Below are 21,984 nucleotides of genomic sequence, written 5' to 3' on the forward strand. Positions count from 1 at the left end.
CAGGGCTCTGCCTGCAGCGTGACACCTGTCACTGGGGGTGAGCACTGAGCCCCAGTCAGTCACCTGCCACCCTGTCCCTGCCCCATGAGTGACCCCGGTGCAGTCTCCTCAGACTGCCACAGGCAGTATCTGCCCCACAAGCCGTGGTAGCTGCCACAGCTGGTAACTAACTGAAGTCAGGAAAAGGCTCCTTCCTTCTTTCCTTTTCCCAGTGCTGTGCCACAGCCCAGGCTCTCAGTCCCCAATCCCGGAGCAGAGCCTGCCCATGGAGCAGCTGCCACCCCATACAGGGTCTCACTGCACTTGGCAGAGAAACAACTGCCCTCATCTCCTCTCAGAACAGGGGAGATGGACCCACAAACTCAGCTGGAGTCCACTGAGGTCTCACTTTAGAATGTTTAACTGGTAGGTTGATCTGGATATGTCACTTGCACAATATTGATCAGCCTAGGCTTTATTCTCTTTGTAATAGCAAGTTCTGTGAAAAAAGACAAAACTGAAAAACCTGGAATCCAGTAATCCCTCAACAGAGATTTGCCTTGCCTCCATTTCCCTGTTATCAAAAACAGCTAAAATTTGGCTTATTTCTGTCTTTTCCCACACTTCTACACTATTTGTCCAAAAGCACTATTGACCACAGAGGCTTCCTGAATCTTTCTGCATCATCTGTTTTTTATGTCTTCTACCGTAATTTGAAAATATTTGTACAATGAAGATTCACTTATTCAAAACAATTGTTTGCAAGCAAATATATCACTTTTCTTCCTTTTTGCTATTTTGTATTTATTTTATGTGTTCTGCCCAATCCTTATTAATTTTTTTCTCTTGCATAATAGTCCTGAATTTTAACTCTGGATTTTTAAAGCTCAACTCACCTTTAATTTTTGACTGTAAACAGAGACCCAGACATTAAAATGTCAAAGGCTTCCAAATATAGTAGATAGTATCTCAGAACAAGAATCCAAGGCCAAAGTTAACAATAACATGACAGAACAAAAGTGTGAGTGGAACATAATTATTGATATATGCACGTTGTGCGCTGATGTAAGAAACAAGAAAGGGATGATCAGTTAGCCTTAAGCATTATGATGTGACAGAGTAAAAACAAACAAGTTACTTCAAAAGAAAAGAAATTTATCTGAATCAAAATTATGTGCAGTTGAGTATCTGACTGAGATCATTATGTAGATTCTGATCATATTGGAATTCTTTTGGAGGAATAAAAGCTATGAAAGTCATCTTTGGGAATGAAATTGATTTCCCTTAGTGTTGGATCTTTCCTTTTGAAAGATTAGCACACAGAGAATATGATTCATCTCACCCTAAAGTACACACTTAAAATACATTAAAAGAGCTTTATATAAAAATACTGTTTCTTTGCTCTAAGAAAAGCATAAGACCAAAGAGGATAAGCATGGGTTTACATTTATGTTTCACCAGAAGGGCTCACCCCATTTTCCTACCAAAAACAGCTGCAAGGTCCAGGTGGACCTTGTTATTATAGTAAACATGGTGATTACCAGTAATCAGTGCCCCCTTTATGAAGTATTTCTATTTTGGCTTCAATTTTGCTAAGTGGCTACAAAATGTGAAATGTCATTGACTGAGTCATAGCATCTTGACTTTCATTGGGCAAAATCAATGAATTGGTCAGAAGTTAGCTGGAGTAAAATGTCCAGGTACTTGAATGAGAGGGGATCTGAATTTTCTGAGGGTGCAAAGGTGAAAATAAACTGGATGCCACAAAGACAAAAAACTCTGAAAAGTACTTCAACATATCAGAATGCTAATAATTTGATTTAAAAAAATAAAAAGCAGGGATGTTATACTTAAAGTCAGAAACCTGGCTAAATCTAAGACAAATCTTTCATAAATGTAGTGGCTTCATAGATTTGTCTAGGTTTGGAGCACAGTCATCCAGTTTTCCTAACTGCAGTCAATTAAGAAAAACAGATGCCTTCAGACAGAAGCTGAGGTATTAGTGGTGTGAATAATCTTCTGTCTACCTTTCTTCATTGACTAAATGGGAAGCAGAGTACAATTTTACATCTGGCATAGCATTTCATTTAGCAGTTACTCTGGTAAAAGTTAGACTGTGTGGTAAGAAGCTGGTGTCCATGCAAAGAGAAGGGGACGCCAATAACACCCCAAGACAGCATCACAGAAGCACATCTGTGCTCTCCCAAAGGGTGGCATGTACTTTCTGGGAATATGTGTCCAGCTCAGATGTAAGAAAGTTGTCTTTCCTTAACACCATATTCTATTGAAGGGTCATGATGGCTTCAGCCCTTTACCTCTGCTATGACTCAGTCCTCAATCTGCACAGAAGGAGATACCTGAAGAAGTGAGCCATTGCTGAACAGTGGAGGTGATTGAGCAATTTGTACAACTTCAGGGATGCCCCATGATTAGGCAGGAGAACAAGATTGCAAAATAACCAGAGTCTCTTAGATAATGCAAGTCAGGTTTAGCTTATGAATAGGAATAAAGTGTATTGTCCTTACTTAGAGTATTAATCTACCTTTAATAACAGCCAAATCTTTCTACTTTCTTCATGCATTTAGCCAGAACATTTTTTTGCTTGGTTTCTGGTTTTGTTTGTCTCTGTGATAAAGGTGAAAAATTGTTTCATTTACATAATTCATGGTGCCAGCATGACTAGCCATAGGACATGAGGAAACAGAATGAAGCTGCATCAGGGCAAATTCAGATTAGACATTAGGAAAAGGTTTTTTGCTGATACAGTTGTTGGTCACTGGAACAGGTTGCCCAGGGAAGTGGTCATGGCACCAAGGCTGCCAGAGTCTTGGAAACTAATTGTGAAGCCACTGGGTTTTGCCTTCAGATCAATAAATACTTACTAAATGCAAACTCATTCTTTAAACAAAATAATTTTTTTTTCCAAAATAAGGATTTATTTTTCTTTCACAATCAATTAGTTCTACTTGAAAGATACCTCATCTTAAGCTCAAGTTGAAATAATGTGCATAATGTCTCAGTTATTTAAGTCAACCCTTGTCAAACGAATGCAAATATATTTCTTTAACTCAGAAGTGTTTACATGGACAGAAGAAGTATTCACTATTAATAAGGAAGTAATAAGTCTAGTGTGCTGCTTGTACTATTTTTATCTCACAGTTAAGTATGAAAAAAGGAGGTTTACAATTTATCCTGCAGTTCTGTTCAACAAAATGTTTTCCTTCTTTCTGTTACATACCTCGCTTATTTTCTTCTTTTTCCCAGGAGCACTATGGAACCATTTCACCAGGTCTGCTGAAAAAAGTCTTTATGCAAGTGCATGCTCTTTTCTGGGTTTTTACTTTCTCTTACTTCCCTGAAGGTTGTCCTGTACCTTATTTCACCGATTAACTGTTTTGCAATCACTTTTTCAGAGAAGTGAGTCCCTTACATTCCATCATCTGCTATCATGTGTCATCACCTGTTCATTGCCAGGTGCTTTGGGGACAAGAGTTTAACTGCTAAGCGTTTGATGAAGCCTCAGGACACTTGTATTGCATCTCCTTACCTGCAGGTGTTTTCTACTGGATGACACTTGAATTCCTTCTGAAGCCTTTGAAACTAAACAACATGAAAAATTTTAAGGCATTGAGGGGTGGGCAAGGTGGGAGGAATGAGATGCCTGATTAATGTCATTTGTGTGACAGCTGAGCCCAGGGGATCCAATCAGGCTGGAAATCCTGCTTGCTTCCAAGACATCCAAATGCAGATATTGCTACAGAAACCATATATCAGGGAAGGTATAAAGCTGTTCTGTCAACATTAATCCAACCTAAATTAATCTCCATTCAAGTCCTAGCAAGCATTATTTCCTGCTGCATGACATAACACAGTCTGGTGTGTTTGTTCCTTTGCTGGGTGCAGAAAGGCCCTCTAGGTGTTCACTATTTGCTCCATGCCAGCTGAAGCACGAATGCCTGACACAGCAAATGAGAAAGGGTTTGTGACACCTGAGAGCTGAAACAAAATTAAATCCGTGCAATCTGCTTGATGGAAATATCTAATGATTCAAAGTGAGGAAGCAGACTAGTCAGTGGGATCATGCCAGACAAGTACTGCGCCCACACAATAAATCTGGGGTGTTCCCAAGACAAAAACCCAACTGTTGCTTGTGATGATCTCCAGTACGAAAAATAATGAAAATACTGCCAAGAATATGGAGCAGACCTACTTTCTCAGATCTGCACAGAAAAATTCTTTGAATTTGAATTTGTTTTAGCTATGAGTGACTTTGAAATGTAGTCTCAGATATCCCAGAAGTTTAACAGTTTTTAATTTTTTTGTGTTATAAGCTGTGGGAATGACCACAATGACTGCCTGTGAAGGCACATCTCTGGCATGATCACTCCCATCAGCTGGTGTGTCTGCTCTTTGCTCTCTTTTCACTGCAACAGGAAAGAGTGAAGACAACACAACATCCAAAGTTTCTTAGTTAATCTCACACATGGGGATACATGGCTTTCCTTGGCGTTACTTGTGTTGAGTAGCAACAGAAATATTTTTCAGAAAGATACATTATTTAGAACACCAAGTCCCAGTCAATCTCTCCTTTTGAGAATTCATGATCTGATAAACCATCTAGCTCATAGAAAATATTTACTGTTTATACAAAAAAACCTCATCCTTCATTCTCTGAAGCTTCAAACAGGAAGAGTTCAGCCTGAAAACAGTTCTAAAGAATGAACAGGCAGGCTTGGAAAGTTTTTATTTCTCCACATCTGCCTAGGAGTCTTCTGCTTTCTTAGCAAAACGTCCAGTATAGATCATAATCTAAAAACTCAGTAACAAAGCACTGTAAGTATGAAAATTTGAAAGTACAATGTCGTGCCATTCAGTGAGACTTTTAAAAAAGGCAAGGCACTTAAGCATCTTCCCTATATCTAAGCAGGGTTGTCTGGAAGCAATTCCTGGCTCTCAGTTTCAGTTTCCTCTAGGCATCAAGAGAAGCACAAACTATATTGCCATAGGAAGGAAACTGAGCAGCAAAGGACTCACTCCACATTTCCTGTATGAAGGGGAGGCATTATAGCATTGAGCTGTCCCACAGTCCAGGGCAGCCTGAGATAGTCACCCGTCCTTCTCCTCTCCCTGCCCATCCCTTGCCTTCCCTTCCCTGCTCCCTGCAGGCCCTCTTGGTGGTCCTTGTCTCTTTTTTTGCCTTCTCCAACCAAAAGTGTGTCAGCCAGATTTGGGGCAAAGAAATACACGGTAGATTGGCTCTGACTCCTGCAGGCTGGAGCTCTGCTCATGGGCTACTGTGGTTATACCTGCCAGCTCACTGCGCCTTGCATCTCCCTGGAGCGTAAACTCTTCGGAGGAGGAATTGACTCATCCCAAACTGGGGTTGTGAAGACTGCTTTTCCCTGGTCCACAAGAAAGAGCATGTCTGTGCCAAAACAGACAGCAGTTTACCTCGAGTTGCGTGGCCCCTAAAGCCTACTTCTGCTTCAGACATTTCAGAAGCAAGAGTCCCTTTTGGTCTTTCTCATGGCAAGTCACTAATGATACAGTAATCCCCGTATCACATAGCCTTGCAACTTCTGTCTTGGCTGTACAGACACTCAATGTGTTATTTAGTCATCTAACACAGAGGAAGTGAGTCTAATTATGTCATTGGGATATTTTAAGAAATAGATATTTTGCATGCTCACCATTTTCAGTAACAAATTTCAATGCTAAAAATAATACTGAGACTTGTTTTGATTATATCATCTCATCAAAATTTAGTCTACCTACTCGGAGTCTAAACACATGTGTGCCACCTACACAGCTATGGTTACTTTAAGGTGTGTTGGGGGGTGGTGGTGTTGGAATTACAACCCCATAATCCTGTAGTCAAATCTGCAATGACGGGTGATTTAATCCAGCCATGCATTTCAGCACTGGATCAAAGCTGTGGGTCTCACATATTTGTGAAGGTTGGCTTGACATTTCTTGCTCCTTTGAGTTTTGCTTTCATGTATCCTCCCTTGTAAGGATAACAGCACTGGTGGAGTTTACTGGTAGCAGTAACCTTCCCGCTTTTCCTGTTGCTACAGTTTGTTCCTATCCTGTACCCCAAGGGCTGCATTCCATGCATTCATTAAATCTCTACTCTGTTATAAAGTAGGTTATTTTGCTTCCCAGAAGTGTATTTTCAGGCTGCATTTCTTACCTTCTGGCTGTTTATAAACTCATTTTCTAAAACCTGGCATTATAAAATTGACACAGTAATCTGAGCGGGTAGTACCCTGTAGTAAGATGCATCAGAGGAAGGAAAATAACTCCTAGTTTCACACAATCCTCTGTCTTTGTCTAACACTGGTATCTATTACTTTATTCCTGAATAGTTCTATTATAGCAGGATGGCTGGGCTTCTTTTTGATTCAGTACTGGCAGTTGGTGTTGACCTATATTGAAGTTGTAAATTTCTGACTTTCAGTAAACACAGAGAAGATGGTAAATTGCAGACAGCTAATCACTGAAGCAATACAGGTGATGTCCTTGACTCCTGGTTATTTTCCTGTAATTTTGGGGGGAATTTCTTAAAATTGTGTTCTGGTGGCTTGCCTTTCCTTATTAGATGAAATCTCCGTTAAGTGAGGTTAAAGTAAACCTATTATAACAACTAAAACCAATACATGTCTATAAAAATAAGGCTATAAAATGTAGAGGAAGAGATTAATGACAATTCTAGAAACATAATGACCTGATTCCGTCTGACCTGACAATTGTGTTGAGTTCTGGTCACACAGTCTTACAGAGCAGAGAGCAAGAAAAATGTCTGCCAAAACTGTCAGGAGAATTAAAAAATATTGTTCACATCAAAGGGCAAGTAATTGTGACATCAGTTTTAAAGTTAAAACAAATAAGAGCTCAGCTAAAGATATATAAGCAAGCAACTTACAGAAAGTAGGTCCTCTTATTTACTGTTTCTTGATGTAGGGACTTATTCAGTGAACAAGGACAATAGCTTAAAAATAGATCGTAGGGGAGTAGCCTTTCATAACGAGCACAAAACATCAGTTGAGTTTACTGTATTATTTTAAATCTGAGATTCATTTGAGAATGTGGATATTAAGAATGCCTGTATCTATGCAAGAAAGAACTAAATAAAAACAATGGAAAATCCAGCAGTGCTTGAAATATCACAGGACAGGATCTTGTTTACTCCTCGTTTCCATTATGGATAGAAAAGAATAGGACCATCTGAGGTAATCTGATTTGGACAGCTGGGTATTGCTGACATTCTGCGACTCTAATGGTAAGATTCAAGGAGAAATGTCACAGTTTAAATACGTGTCAATATCATACAAGTCATTCCTTGGAGTGCCATGAAAAATCTAATGCAGAAAGTTATGAATAGAGCGAGAGGAATCATAACAATTAAAATTTCCGGTGTTTATCTAAGGCTGCATGCACAGCACTGGATTGTTTAAGCCTGAAATTTCAACAAGAGTTTCCCTTCTGGAGCTGATACTTGTGCAGCCTCACAGAGGGAGAAGGAGCCCACATCCGATATTTATTTTGAGCATCAAGTGACTCAGTTTCAGGGAGTATAACTCATACCCAAGGTCTCATGAACATAGCACAGAAAATTCCTGAATGTGAAGTTCTGAGCTGCACGTTTCCTCCTTGGCACTCAGCAGAAAACTGCCAAAGCGCTTTTGATGCCCCTTTTTTGAAATGCTTGAATGATACCAGGTCCAGGTGCTCTTCCAAAACATATGCTTGTAGTATCTTCTCTGAAATTACTATTCCATTTCAGACTGCTTATATGAGAACAATAATTTTCCCAAGCAGTTTGCAAAGCAGCTGTTATCTGGGCAATTATTCCCTGAACCAAAACCTAGTGAAGTCTATGTTAAGATTTCCATTTTGTTTGAACCTTGATTCAGATCCTAACAGGCTCTTATAGATTATTTCTTTCTTAATATTCACACTTCAGATTCTAATACTAATTATACAAGTACAGTAATTGGAAATAAGCTGATGCTATCTCTTGCTTTATATTTCCTACTGCATCCTCATTCTCTATTATAGATCTCTATCTCCCTGTTGCAATGTCATCCACTGTTTTCTACTACTGTAGATAGACTTGGGTGCATTTTATTTCCTGCACTATGATTTTCAACAGAATTTTAGACAGGACATTTCTGTGGTACTTTTGAGAGTGTAAATTAATTTTTGTTCCCTTAATTTGAAATTGACCTCAGTTGGAAATATGTTCTCATATACAAGATAATTGGTGTGCCAATGACTGTATTGGAGCTTCTTTCCCTGCGTTTTGGTGTAGAATATCCCCATTGATACTACAAAAATCTTCCCAAAGCATTTTCTCAAAAAAAAAAGGTGTGTTAAATTATTAGTGTTACAGACCAAAATTTTCCACAAGGAAGAATACTTGGGTGATTCCTGGAAACTACAACGGGATATCCCAGCCATCAGCTAACTCTCTGATATGGGCTACTTTGAGGCATAAACCAACCTTGTGTTTAGGCTATGCCAGAATAATGAAAATGGTTTTCCTTTATGTTTTTTTTTGCCTACAGGGTCTAATCTAATCAACTAAGACCAACAGATCAGAATATATTGCTAGGATGAGAGCAAGGATTTTGCCAAGCCCAGTTGTTCCAGCTGCCTGGCCACATCCTGGCTGCCCTTTTTGGAACTGCACTCTGTGGCACTGCACAGACCACTCTAATGGTCCTGGCTTACCTGTACTGCAGTTTCCCTAGGGAGACCTCAAACATGATGTTTTAGTCCATGAGTCCTTGCAGCTTTCATGCCAAAGTTTTTTCTGGCATTTGTCTCACCCTCTCTTCTCTGCACCACTGAGGCCTTTTGACCCCACCATGCAGGTCTGCATGGTTTATTTGCCATTTTATCACCAACGTGCTATAGCAAAACTGCACGTAATTTGGACCACGGGTAAGATTTATATGTTATGTTCTCCTGATTCACCTTAAAACAACCTGGAACCATTTATTTTATCACAGAATCATAGAACCATTTGGGTTGGAAGGGACTTCCAAGATCATCTAGTTCCAAATCCCTGCCATGGGCAGGGACACATGTATATATGTATGTTATGTCTTGAGTGTTTGGACCCTGAAGTCGTGGTTATCTACCAAGGTCACCTGAACTGTTTTGGTCTCTCTACCAACTGCCTGCACCCTGACTCCACTGGCCAAAGCTACAGCTTCCTGAGAGAGGCTGTGGACTGCCTGTGCAGACCAGCAAGGGACACCAGCAAACAGCCCAGGAAACACCCCCAGAATGGATCCCCCCTCACAACTGCACTGCTTGCATGTTTCCTCCCTAATGCTTGCTAGGCTTGCTAGGTTAGTGCAGGGCTGCTGCTACATAGCAGTTCCTGACAGTGCTTAAACTACTTAGCCCTCTCAGGATGGGGCACAATGGGGGCCATGGCTGAGGACACAGCCCAAGCTGAGTCTGAAAAGGACATTTGCTAGAAAAATGGATATTGGGAAGGAAACTGAACTCCATACCCTTCAGACATGACTGATTCAAAACAGACTTTCACAGGTTCTTCTTAGGATGACAGACTCTGAGGAGTGCTACATAAGTTTTTGTTCCTGTGAAGAATATATTCAAAAATCTTGCAGAAATAAAAAGAAATTTTTCTTGCTTTCTTCCTAGGGTGGTAATCCCCGTAGTGATGAGATTACAGAATGCTGTAATAAAGTTGTTTGGACTAAAAAAGCAACACTTGGCCCTGGAAATGACCCATCTTCCTCTTCTAAGAACAGCAGAACAGGATCATGTAAGAGCATGTAAGGTCCATCAGGAACTACACAGTATGGATGTGACTATTCTGAGGACACTGCTCCTTCAGGCTCCTCCTGCCCAGTGGTAGGACCCTGGTGTAGTCCAGCAAAAAGTCAAGACACAGCATGGATGGCCCACTCCAATACACACAGAAATGCACCATCCTCTCTTACTGTGGCAGTAGATTTGTTATATGCCATTTAAATAAGAAACTGAACACTGCCTGTCTGCTGTCTGGTAAGAGTTTCCTTAGAGGAAAATGTTCTTCCATCCATTTTCTGTGACTGAAGGGGCAGAGGCAGAGCACAGTCTCTGTAGCACAGCACATGGGAGATAGGTGAAGTGAGTGCCAGAGGTAGACCTGAGCAGCAGTGACTGGAAATTCAAACTGTAGTAAGAAAGGTTGTGACTAAAATGGATGTACCAACCACATCCCCTATGTTAAGCAGAAAAGAGGAGGATCACAGGCTGGAGGGAGTTTCTGTGGGCTTTTTACCCTCTGCATCATCTTAGCAAGAACTACTGAGGTTTTCCTTGAAAAGGTTTTTCATCAGAAGCAGCAGAATCATCAAACCCCAAAACTGGTGTGGACTCACAGTGTGTGCAGGCACCTCACTTTGTGCAAAACCCCCCCCAAACATAATTGACAGAAGGTCTTGATCCTACATCCCAAATAAGCTTTCTGATTTGTGGGCCATCAGTACTTCCACAAAGTACTGTTTAATTGTACATGAATAGAGAGAAAACATCTCCAACAGGACAGGTGAGCACACACTCGCCACATCATAAGAGGATGTGCAATTTTTTGACCTAGACTGTAGGCTGAGGTCTAGATCCTTAAGTCAATCTGAGAAAATACTGAAACACTAAGTTCTCCTCTCCAGACTCAGTAAGGATCCATGAAGGGTTGCCATGTTCCCAGGCAATTAGAACATGTCTATGTATGTGTATGTGTAGTTTTCCAATGAATGGGGTTAGACTAAGGGATTGCATTGTGCCTAGGACAAGAGTGCACTGTTTGAAGTAGTGCATTGAATTCCAGAAAAGACTAAAAAATTAGTATCCCTGATAGTGAATATATCTAGAATCTTCCTGAACATTGTTATCGCCTAACTTTTTACTCAGAGGTCTGCATTTCAATAGAATAAATAATTAAATTCTATTTATTCACGTCAGGGTTTTTTACGTCTTCACATAATGTAAGAATTCACTATAGTTATCAGTGGCTTCCTCACCCACGATTATATTTTTAATTCTGTGCAGAATGTCTAAGAAGCAAAGCTGCCACTGCCATCTAGTGTCTTCAGAGTACGTTTCTGGAGATTATGCTAAGGAAAAAATCCATTCTTGTAACTTTGAATGCCTTCTCAAGTTTCTCAGCTACTAGTAGATCTCGTGTAGTTCATGGATATATGCTTACTTTTTCTCTCACCTGGAATATATATTTGCATCCTCTAAGTCCGACTCGTTCAAGATCATGTAAACAGCACAGAAAACTCCCTGAGGAGAATCTGACAGATTCCTTTTCTTGCCTTATCCTTTCTCCCCTTTTAAATGATCATTCCTAGCAGAGATCACCACAGATATAAAAGATGCATTAACCAATAACTGTTCATGTACTAGTCACAGAATCACAGACTCAATCACAGAATCACAGAATCACAGGGTGATTAGATGCCGAGTAGGAAGGGACTCACAAGGATTAAGTCCAGCTCCTGGCCCTGCACAGGATACCCCAGGAGTGCCCGAGACCATTGTCCAAATGCTCCTTGAACTCTGTCAGGCTTGGTGCAGTGATCACTTTCTTGGGGAACCTTGTCCAGTGCCCAACCACCCTCTGGGTGAAGAAACTTTTCAATATCCAACCTAAACCTCCCTGACACAATTCCCTACTCTTACGTGGATTTGTGTAGTTCCACATAAAAAACTATTCTGGGAGACAGCTGCTTCAGCCTCCTTGTAGTCCTTTCTTCATTTTCATCCCAGGGAAACTAGTCAGTTCAGTCTCTTCCTCGGGAAAAAATTTTATTTGTTTTCAATTCTTGATGGTCTTGGGCAACATCCCATTGTTATTATAATGTTATGCTTGTGTGGTGGCAGTGGGTCTTGGGGTACAAGGTACTGTGCAGAGTTTTCTTTCCTGGCTGGCAGCTACAACAGGGTCCCTCTGGCTCTGATCTCAGCCTTCCATTTCCGCAGCATAAGAAATTTTTTCCATTTTTTTCCCTCAACCAAATGCCAGGAACTGGCAGCCTGGTACTTTTCTCAGCTGAGGCAGAGCTAACCACAGAACCGCTCCCATCTCTCGTGGGGGATGCTGACACAGAAGAAGCTGGAGCCCTGCTTGGACTTGTGCCAAAGGCTGCTTCCAGTCAGCCCAGCAGCTAACAGGAATCTGTCTGTTTGGGCTGGATAACAGCTGGATATGATCATGCTGAAGGCTTTTGAAGGTCCAGCTTCCTATGCAATACCTTTTTCCCCTGCCAAGTATTCCATGTTAACAGAAATTCACATAGATATGAAAGACATTCATTGATGTCTCCTTGCTTCCCTGTCCACATTTGCATTCCCTCATCCAGCGCAGCTCACGTCAAACCTTTGAAACTCAGAAAACTCAGACTCAACAACTAACCCTTATGGAAGATTCATTATTCTTTGGATACAATTTTTCACCAAGTCTTTTTACTGTGAAAAATGAGGACTAAGTTTATGTGTCCAGAGCCACTGCCAAAGTAATTAAGTGAAACTTCAGCCCGATATCAAACATTATTTTTTTAAGTCACAATCTGTCAAAAATTTTAATATGAAATTGAACCAAATTATGCTTGTTATGCTTAGAGAATTGTACTGACCTTTTCCCCAGCAATTTTCTCAATATTTTATCATAAAACAGAACTTTGATTTTAGTCCAGTTTAAGTTTTTCATTTTGTAAAGGTTTTTTCCGGTTCTATTTCCATACATTTCTTTTAAGCATAAGTCTGGAATTCATTAGTTCACAGTTTTATGTTCAGAAGAGATGTCTCAATCTGTTAGGTTATCTCAACCAACCATCAATGTTGTGTGAGCTACAGAATGAATCACACCTAGCCCACCCCTAGGTAAGCCTGGTCATTTACGTCTGTTCAAAGATATTCATTTTTGGAGAGTTTTTCTTGGCAGGCCTGGCTGATTGATTGACTTAGGGGTTGTTATTGAGAAGTCAGAACGGGACAATGTAGTTTTAATTAATCTGTAATATTTAACATTCAAACTAATGTGTAACTGTTTTTCCCAGTATTTCTTAATAATTTCTAATTCTTTCTGTAATGATAAGGACTAATTCAAACTTTGTTCTGATTTTGAAGATTTGAGGGATCTTTCTGTTTTTCACTCTTCTGTCTGCCTCCGCTCCTCTTTCTACAAAATTATTTTTCTTGAAAGGATGAAAAATAAATCATACTTTTAAACAGAGGTGAAAATCTTAATGAATAAAATGCACAGGTTAGGGACCTTGGTTACTTTTGCCTGATAGCTGTGTATTGCTTCTGTTATAACCAGCATAAAAAAATTAAGTTATTTCACAATGTCAATTTATTTTTCCAGTTTATTTAATATTATTTTTAAAAATCAAAGTAATCACAGTCCCACATAATTTGCATTGATTAAAACAAAGCAGAAAAAACCAAACCAAAACAAAACAAAATCTGACAATATACTGAAACAACTGATATAGATATTAAAAGAGTGACCAACTTCAAAAAATATATTATTTTAAATATTTGGCTTTGGATATTCAGGTTCTCTTCTGGCACAGGCATAACCACTATAAATGTCATTTCAGTTAACACCAGCTGAAAACATCTGGGCTGTGATACCAGATGTAGCATCATGCATGGTTTCAACCTGCATGATTCTCTTGTTGCTGCTTCCTTCTGGTTTCCCCATTATCATACAGGCTTACCATTTCTCCAGGGAGTGCTTCTCCCTTTTCCTGCTTTCCTGTCTGCTTTGGAAAGACATCTCACTGCTTCTGTACCTTCTCCTTGTTCTAAAGATGACATGGACATCTGCTTCCACTGGAACATTCCCATTCAATACAGTCAAACACTTTTGAATTCCCAAACTTCATCATTGCTGCTTGGTGTTACTTGCTCAGGGAGTCACTGTGCAATCCTCACTCATTCATTACACATCTGAATTCCCAGTATGTTTAAAGGAATTTTAAAAAGGAAAGAAGGATTAGTTTAAAAATATAAAGCTGCTGGGTTTACTGGGTCTATTTCTTGTGACATGCTAGGAGATCCTTGAGAGGCGCTAGATGTGCTCAGAATACTGGGAACCAGCAGTGCTCATGAAAGTGTGTGATGTATCCAGCATCACTTCAATACTAGACTAACTTTAAATGGTAATGCACCTTGAAATGTTAATGATTTCTTTTCTCCTTCCCTATAAAGTTAAATTAATTCCAGACTGACATGCAGCTGTGTAAGTCCATGTATACAGTATACATTTGGTGGTAGGTAGCCTAGTACTTGTTCATAGAACCTTGCTGTCTTTTGGTAAACCTAAATGCCCACTTTATTAATATTCCCATGTGCTACAGGCTGCTCTGCAGCCTATGACATGGAACTCAGCTGTAATTAGCACCAAAAGAGGGAGTTAGTGTGCAGGACACGGACAATTCTTTGACTCCAGATGCTATATTCAAACTGCAGTGGTCCATTGAAGAAGTAGAGGTAACCTAAGGAAAAAGAAAGTTGAAAAGAATTAACGCTAAGAAACTGTGTTTCATATCAAAATTATTCTTAAAATAATAATTATCTTGATTTCATTTTTAATAACCCAAATGAAATATTTTCAAATTTAGAAAGCTGAGTTAAATTTTTTAAATATCCTCATTCCATTTGCTAGAGCTGGATCAGAGTTTTAAAATGACTGATATTCTTTAATCTTGTGTCAAATTCTTACTGCACTTGATCAGGAAAGTACAGGACTGGCATTTTAATTTTTAAGACACTGACTCAGAAACATTCCTTGAAAAGCTGGATAGAAATGGCCTCCAGTTATTACATTATAATACTTTCATGTTAATCACTTGACTTTAGGTTCCCTAAGCAAGGAGCTCTTTTTTTGGCCAGAGCACAATTTAGATCAGAAAACTGATTCAGTCAAGAACAGAAATGTTGATGTGAAGAAATAAAAACTACAAATGCAGAATTTTCTACAAGACATTAATCTCAAGTTTCTAGGGCAATTAATTGTAATAAAATTTAATTATCAGATTATGTACCATTTCTTTCATAGACTGCATCCACTTTATCACCAATTCCTGGGAATTCTTCCTCTATCAGCCTGGGGTAGCCTTCTTCCATAGCCTCTGCCTCTTCATCATAACTATATTAAACACAAAAGAAAAATAAATCAGGGGATTTAAATAGCCTGGGAGTTTGCTCTGTGCCTGTTCAATTTTTTGAAGTTACTCACACACAAAGCAAGCCATCAGCCTTTGGGTGCTTTTTATCTAGTGCAATGGTTAAATGCAGAGTGATAAACAGGACATACCTCCACCAGAAATGGAATAAACACACAGCAAATAGAGCTACATTTTCAGAACTGATCTATAAAGTATGTATTTTATGGAGGTTATTGTACCTGGATGTATTGATACTACAAACTTATCCTGAGGCTGCTTGGCCCAATGATAGTGGGGAGGGATGATAATGTCTTAATTATGCACGAGACCTGATTGTGAGCCCCACTCATGGACAGTAAAACAGAGACACCTTAGGGTGGGACAGATTTCTTACAGCACTGATACCATTTCACATCACACAAGCAACTCAAAGAAGCAAGATGGGAAATTTGTCTAGCAGGCATGACCATATTAGAAATTCTCCCAGATTAGAGCACTTAGTTCTCATTTCCTTACACTCATTCAGCTTTTAATATCTGTGCCCATATTTTTATAAAAGTCTTGCATACACCTTTACAACATGTTTCGCACAGCTATAGCACCAATGAAAATCTCAGACTAGATTGGCCAAATGCCTGGTTTGAACCAAATTAGTGATCTTTCCATACATCTCGACACGTTATGACTAGGGACACCAAAACTCATCTGTCTCCAGCTTACCTCCAGTACTTATTTCCAGTAAAAAAGAGAGTCTTGCCAGTGTCTTTGACATGGACAGCTGCATCTATTCTTTTCATTTCTTTTGGGAATCCCATTTCATATATCTTTTTAGGGAAGTCTTCAACTATGTCATAGCCATTCAAAGCCCAGACTTTCTTTCCTGAAAATATGAACAAAGTATGAGTGAGTCTTTTGTAAGAACTCAGCTTTGAGAGAAGAATAAAATGAGGAAACCATGATCCCTATTTTCATACAACAAACAGATTCTTAGGTCATATACTCAGTAGGTATTAGACTATTTATACTAGGATTCTGAGCATCCTAACTAAATTTTACATCTCCTAATTCACTGAAAATTTTATAGATGTGTATGAGGTGAAACTATTTTTCAAGCAAGGAAGGTAGGATGTTTTTTTCTTCTGTTGATTACCTTTACACCACCTGTTGATCTTGATTGAATATGTGTATTTATCGGCCAACGACAAAATCGAAAACTCACCTTTAAACATGAACACAAGATCTTTAATGGGATTTTCATAAGCTGCATCTATTTTATTTGGAAGCTCTGGCCAAAAGGACTTAAGTAGCACCAGTTCTGCCTCAACCAGCTGAGGGTGAAGTCGCCAGAAAAACCTAGTTCAGAAAAGGAAGGTATATTTTATAATTCTTGTCATACTGTAGAATAGCAGTATTTTTGATGTGCTATAGTTAAAATGGTTATCATATCATAGAATGCTGAATGGACAGAGACCCTCTTAGACCTTTCCTTTCCTTTCCTTTCCTTTCCTTTCCTTTCCTTTCCTTTCCTTTCCTTTCCTTTCCTTTCCTTTCCTTTCCTTTCCTTTCCTTTCCTTTCCTTTCCTTTCCTTTCCTTTCCTTTCCTTTCCTTTCCTTTCCTTTCCTTTCCTTTCCTTTCCTTTCCTTTCCTTTCCTTTCCTTTCCTTTCCTTTCCTTTCCTTTCCTTTCCTTTCCTTTCCTTTCCTTTCCTTTCCTTTCCTTTCCTTTCCTTTCCTTTCCTTTCCTTTCCTCACAGCTACCAGCTGCAGACCATTTCTGTCACTCACAAAGTGATAATCTCAAACAATAATAAATTTTAAGCCTCTTTCATTTAGAGTTAGGGAAACACTGCTGTCCCATGTGAAGCTCCTGAATATAGTACAAATTCATCCAAATAAAAGCAGATTTATGCTTTTTGAAGAAAGGCCCATGAATTTAAAAATATGTACAAAAATGTCAGTCTTCAGCGATTTTATCTTCACATCATATTACTGGGCAGTCAAGTCTGTAGTTGCATTATAAATCCTGCCTAAAAAGATATATGATGCAGTTTCTTAAGAGACATTTATATTAATTTGTGCTTTTTTAAATGTACATTTACCCAAATCTTTAATAAAAAACTGAAATGGTGTTTTTGCTTGCTCAAACTTTATCCAGTACCCACCATCCTTGACATGGAAGTGTCTTTACCTGTCCTTGAAGACCAGCATTTCTCCACGAAGTTCTGTTATTGCATCAAGTGATAATTCTACATCACATTTATCTGGTGTTTTGGGATGTTTTGGGTTGGGATCTTTGTCTCCAGGACCTGAGATGATATCATATGATGTAAGCTTGACAATGTTAACTTTCTGTCTATTGACAACGTTAACTTTCTGTCTGTTGATCATTATATTGAACAGAACATGGTTAATCTCCCAAGAGCATGATGAGTATAAACATAATGGGTAGAAAGTTTTTACTGGGAAAATCTGTTCTCTCTTTCCTCTAGCCAAATGCATTAATGAGCTTTGCAGTTCAAGTGTGCTGGAAAGATGTTAAATGAACTTGCTTTCTTTGTCCCAAGTTTTGAAAGTCTCCAAAATTTTATGCTTTTCATAATGAAACATGGATAGTTCTGTTTCTACCTTTAGATTCTGTTTTACCTTCTCTTTTCAGGCAGGTCAAAAAATAAAAGGACTCTGGTCCCCATCACCTACCACTAAAGGAGACAGGTCAGTGACCAACTGCAGTGTTATTTAATTATTTTCCCTCTGAACTACTAAATCTAAGCATCTCCTGTTCCAGTGAATCATTCCTCATCAGTCATGACTGTTGTTACTGAACATCTGCAGCTCACAGTACGTGTGCAGTGCATCTGCAGCAGGCTATAATGATACAGGAGACAAATATTATATATTGTACAGACTTACCATAGAGCTCTTGGATCCCTTGCACATCGTCATCAGGAAGCACAAAACCAGTTTTTCCAGTGTATGTATAGATGGGGAACATCAAAGCTCCAGGGTCTCTAGAGTGTTCAAGTCCCAGTGAATGACCAAATTCATGGGCAGCAACAAGAAACAAGTTATAGCCTATAACAAAGCACAGCAAAAGTAAATGTGTATCTCCTTGCATCACCATACTTGACACTGTGCTTAACAATGAAAGAGACAACTGAATACATGGGAAAAGTTCTGTATAATTCATAAAATCATAGAAGGGTTTGGAAACTTAAAGACTACCTATTTCCAACTCCCCTGCGTTGAGCAAGGACATGTTCTACTAGATATAATTGCTTGTCATTTTTGAACTATAATGGGTTTTGCATTAATAAGGGCCTAAGAGATCTAGTGTCTCATAGCTGATGTTCAGCCTAACTCTCATATGACACTGTTACTATGCAGGGAGATTTTGATTTCTTTGAAGTTTCTTAGCAACACAGGAAAGCTCTAGAGTGGAGTCTTGGTCCTGCTCAAATCAAGAACATTTTTTGTTGGGAATTAACCTGCAGTAGAGAATTCATATTATTTTCAGTATTGCACAAATTAGCAATAATGCCAGGAGGAGGATCTAATGCAGTGCTGAAAAAATTGTGTTTTGTTCTATTAAACTCTGTCCTGAATAGGCAAGGTGATGAATTTTCAAATTAAATGCAATAAATGCAAGCAGACAATGTGCAGCCATGTTTGCTATAAACTTCAGTAATTCCCATCAGTCTGTGATCAGAACTAGTCGCCCTTTGTGAAATGCCAAAATGACAAAATCTTGTTTATGTAAGTTTTTTTAATCACTTCCCTTAGGAGTGATATATTTTAAAATTTATGCTAAGCATGTTATACTCCCATTTATGACTGGAGGTTAAACTCAGTGTTCTATGTATGAACAGTGAACATAATGATGAACAAAAAATAAACAGGCAAAACAAATTGTCTACAGATATCAAGAAAGGATAAATTTTCCATCTATCACAATTTCAAACAATCCCAGGAACTCCTGTTACCTTTAGAATCATCTGACCAAACTTCGTCATCATCAAAATGAGCATCTCCTCCATAGTCTGGTCCCGGGGGAAAAGCATGTGCCAGTAATCCAGAGGGTCCATCAAAAGGGTAAAAGTCACCATGTTCTATAACAGCAAAATTCAAAACAGTTAAATTAATTATTCCATCATATGTGTAATGAGATATGGTTTACTTATAAAATAAAAAGATTGGTTTTGCATTACCTTTGGTGCCAAAGGAGATCATGATATCAGCTACACCACTTCGTATTCTGGTGAAGTTCAGTGGTGTCACATCAGACCAAACTTTAAATGCTTTTTTGAAAGCTCTGTCCACTTCATTACGTCTCAGATCTGAAGTGTAATTCATAATTCTGTCAAACAGATTAATGTCGCCAGTTAAATTGTGTGAATTGAAGAAGTATGCAATGCACTTTTATTTGACTGTACACCTCATTAAAAGTTTTTGCTCTTGTCATATGATCTTATCACATAACAAGGAACTTAGCAGCTCCATACAATATTAAATAAATAAATAAATATTTCTATAATCATTAAAATAATTCAGAGGTATCTGAAATGACCCACCAGCTTGCTGTAATTGGTTTTCTATGCACCAGAAGATTTAGAAAGTGACAGATATATTCAGTATTAAGTAAAATCACAACAGTAACTTCAAATTTTTTATGTCATATAAAATATCTCATGATTCTCACTTCCTAGAGAAGCAAAACATTATCCAAAGTGATTTTCATAGGCTATAATTGTTCATATTAAAGTAAAATATATCACTAGCTATGGAACGAAGAGATTTTAGTGATTTCATATTTGGAGTCTGCTAAATAAAATCAGTCTGTAGCTGTTGAAAGCCCCAGATATATGACCTTGCAGAATTAAATGAGAAGTATCTGCCCTGTGAACTGTCAGCCTTTCACCTCCCAAAGTCAAGTTTTCTGAGGTTGTGGTATAGGGATTTGTCTGACCAAACACAAAGATCTACCTTTGGGGTGTGAAATGGAAGAGCCTGCTCCAGTCACACTACACAAACTGGTTTGCTTCTACACTGCTCTGTCCAGGACAAGACAGAAGCAAACACTAAACCAGGTCCAAACAGAGCTAAGGAGTGACCCAGAGAAGTGCATGACCTGAGCCCCTAGCCCTCTTTCATTTGGCAGCATGGATGTGTCTGAGTGTCTATATGGAGGCCAAATGGGGAGTTGCTAGCTTATGGCACACCAGGTTTCCTTTTCCACGGCAAAGTGCAGTGGAAAAAATTCATGTTTACTTCCTTGGGCTGCAGTGCAGGCTGGGAGCACCTTTCCAAAAGTGGGACTGTAAGGGTTTTAAACCGTGACATGAATTTTGTCAAAGCCAAATGCACTCTTCTCACATCAGCCTCATGTACTGAGAAACCCACTGAACAATGCACCTGGAAAGAAGGTAATAACAGTAATAACACCCAAAATGCCAAGCATTTACCTGTATGTCAAATTCATTTTTGACCATTTGAGTTTTCTAGGGAAAAAGTTATATTCCCCTACATCTGGGACACCACATCTTGGTTTCTGCATCAGCTCATATGTTTCTTCATCTAGTTTTCCTGTCACCTCCAAGCCAAAAAAAGCTTGCATTTCCCGAAGTTTAGCTGCCACTGTGTTTCCACTCTTCCTCATTATGCCAGCAGGATTCGGACGGAGATCATAGTGAGTCCTGAGATAGCGCTAAGGAAGGGAAAAGGAGTAATAAGCCAAATTTCCAAACAGTTGCACATGCACAGCTTACTGCTATTGGAACATGTGAATGAATTATTTTATACTGTACCTCTGCAAACTGAAGGTCCTTTTCTGTGAATTCATGGCTGTCTTCAAGGGGAATAGGGATCGTCAGGCAAAATGACAAGCCCAACAAGAAGAAGAAAACAGCTGAAAGTCCTGATTGCATCATGTTGGATTTCTGAAGCCTGAAGCCCTGATGTTTCAGAGAGCAGCTACCTTTACTTTTATAGTCCCAACCCAGTGAGTCACCACTTAGGGACAAGTTAGAACTTCCTTGTTGCTGGAAGTAAACCTGCTTAGATGGCTGGTTTGTTTCTCCTCCCCGACACTGTGGTTTAGGCATCCGTTCTCCAGCTGAGGGCTCTGAAACTGTATCCTCGTATAAACACGAGGTCTCTGAATATTGACATAGTCTGCGGGAAGAAATGGGCAGAAGCAAACCACACTTTTTGATTATTTTGCAGTAACTTCCACTGGCAATAACTGGCAACAATGCTGCAATAACTTACTTTTCTTTGGTAGAAAAATTGTTGTTTTTTCACCATTTGATAAACAATAAAAATACATAACAAGGGTCATTATTTTTAAATTAAATTCTGTAACTTTTTAGTAGTTGCACTAGTTCAACAGCCATTTTTAGTGAAATAACATTATAGAATATACAATATGATATTGTTTCCTTGTTTCTGTAAAGAACTATGACTTCATAATATTAACAAAATTTTACTTCAGAGATCCTTAAAGAGAATTTCCACCTATGTTATAGGATATTTTACTGTGTAGCTTATTCAAAACCAGAAATGCTTAATATCAGGAAATAGTTAAGAACATTTAAAAACATTTTTGTTAGTAATAAAGCAGGTCTTGTAGAGTGACTAATTCATAAAATTTATCTTCAAGAAACCTAAATTTAATTTACTTTATGAGAGGATGAAAACCATAGATCAGTGAGAGAGCTAATACTTTGAGAGAGGTGACCTACCAGCTACAGGTAGGCAATGGATCTGTGTGCCTAAAATAACAAAAAATTGTGATTTTTTTCTTATGA

At 38.8% G+C, this 21,984-nt stretch overlaps 1 protein-coding gene across 1 annotated transcript; it reads right to left on the bottom strand.

Moving 5' to 3' along the window:
* Positions 1–13,359: 13,359 nt before the first annotated feature.
* LOC106859370 (collagenase 3-like) lies at positions 13,360–21,429 on the bottom strand. The gene is made up of 10 exons (XM_014886580.2): positions 20,983–21,429; positions 20,641–20,882; positions 19,387–19,535; positions 19,162–19,287; positions 18,092–18,253; positions 17,370–17,487; positions 16,402–16,535; positions 15,903–16,062; positions 15,060–15,163; positions 13,360–14,510 (listed from the first exon to the last, which is right to left on the bottom strand). The coding sequence occupies exons 1-10, from the start codon at positions 21,277–21,279 to the stop codon at positions 14,410–14,412; spliced, it is 1,593 nt and encodes a 530-aa protein (XP_014742066.2). The 5' UTR covers positions 21,280–21,429; the 3' UTR covers positions 13,360–14,409.
* Positions 21,430–21,984: the final 555 nt, after the last annotated feature.

The sequence above is a fragment of the Sturnus vulgaris genome, chromosome 2, assembly GCF_052056855.1.
Source record: "Sturnus vulgaris isolate bStuVul1 chromosome 2, bStuVul1.hap1, whole genome shotgun sequence".
Classification (NCBI taxonomy): domain Eukaryota; kingdom Metazoa; phylum Chordata; class Aves; order Passeriformes; family Sturnidae; genus Sturnus; species Sturnus vulgaris.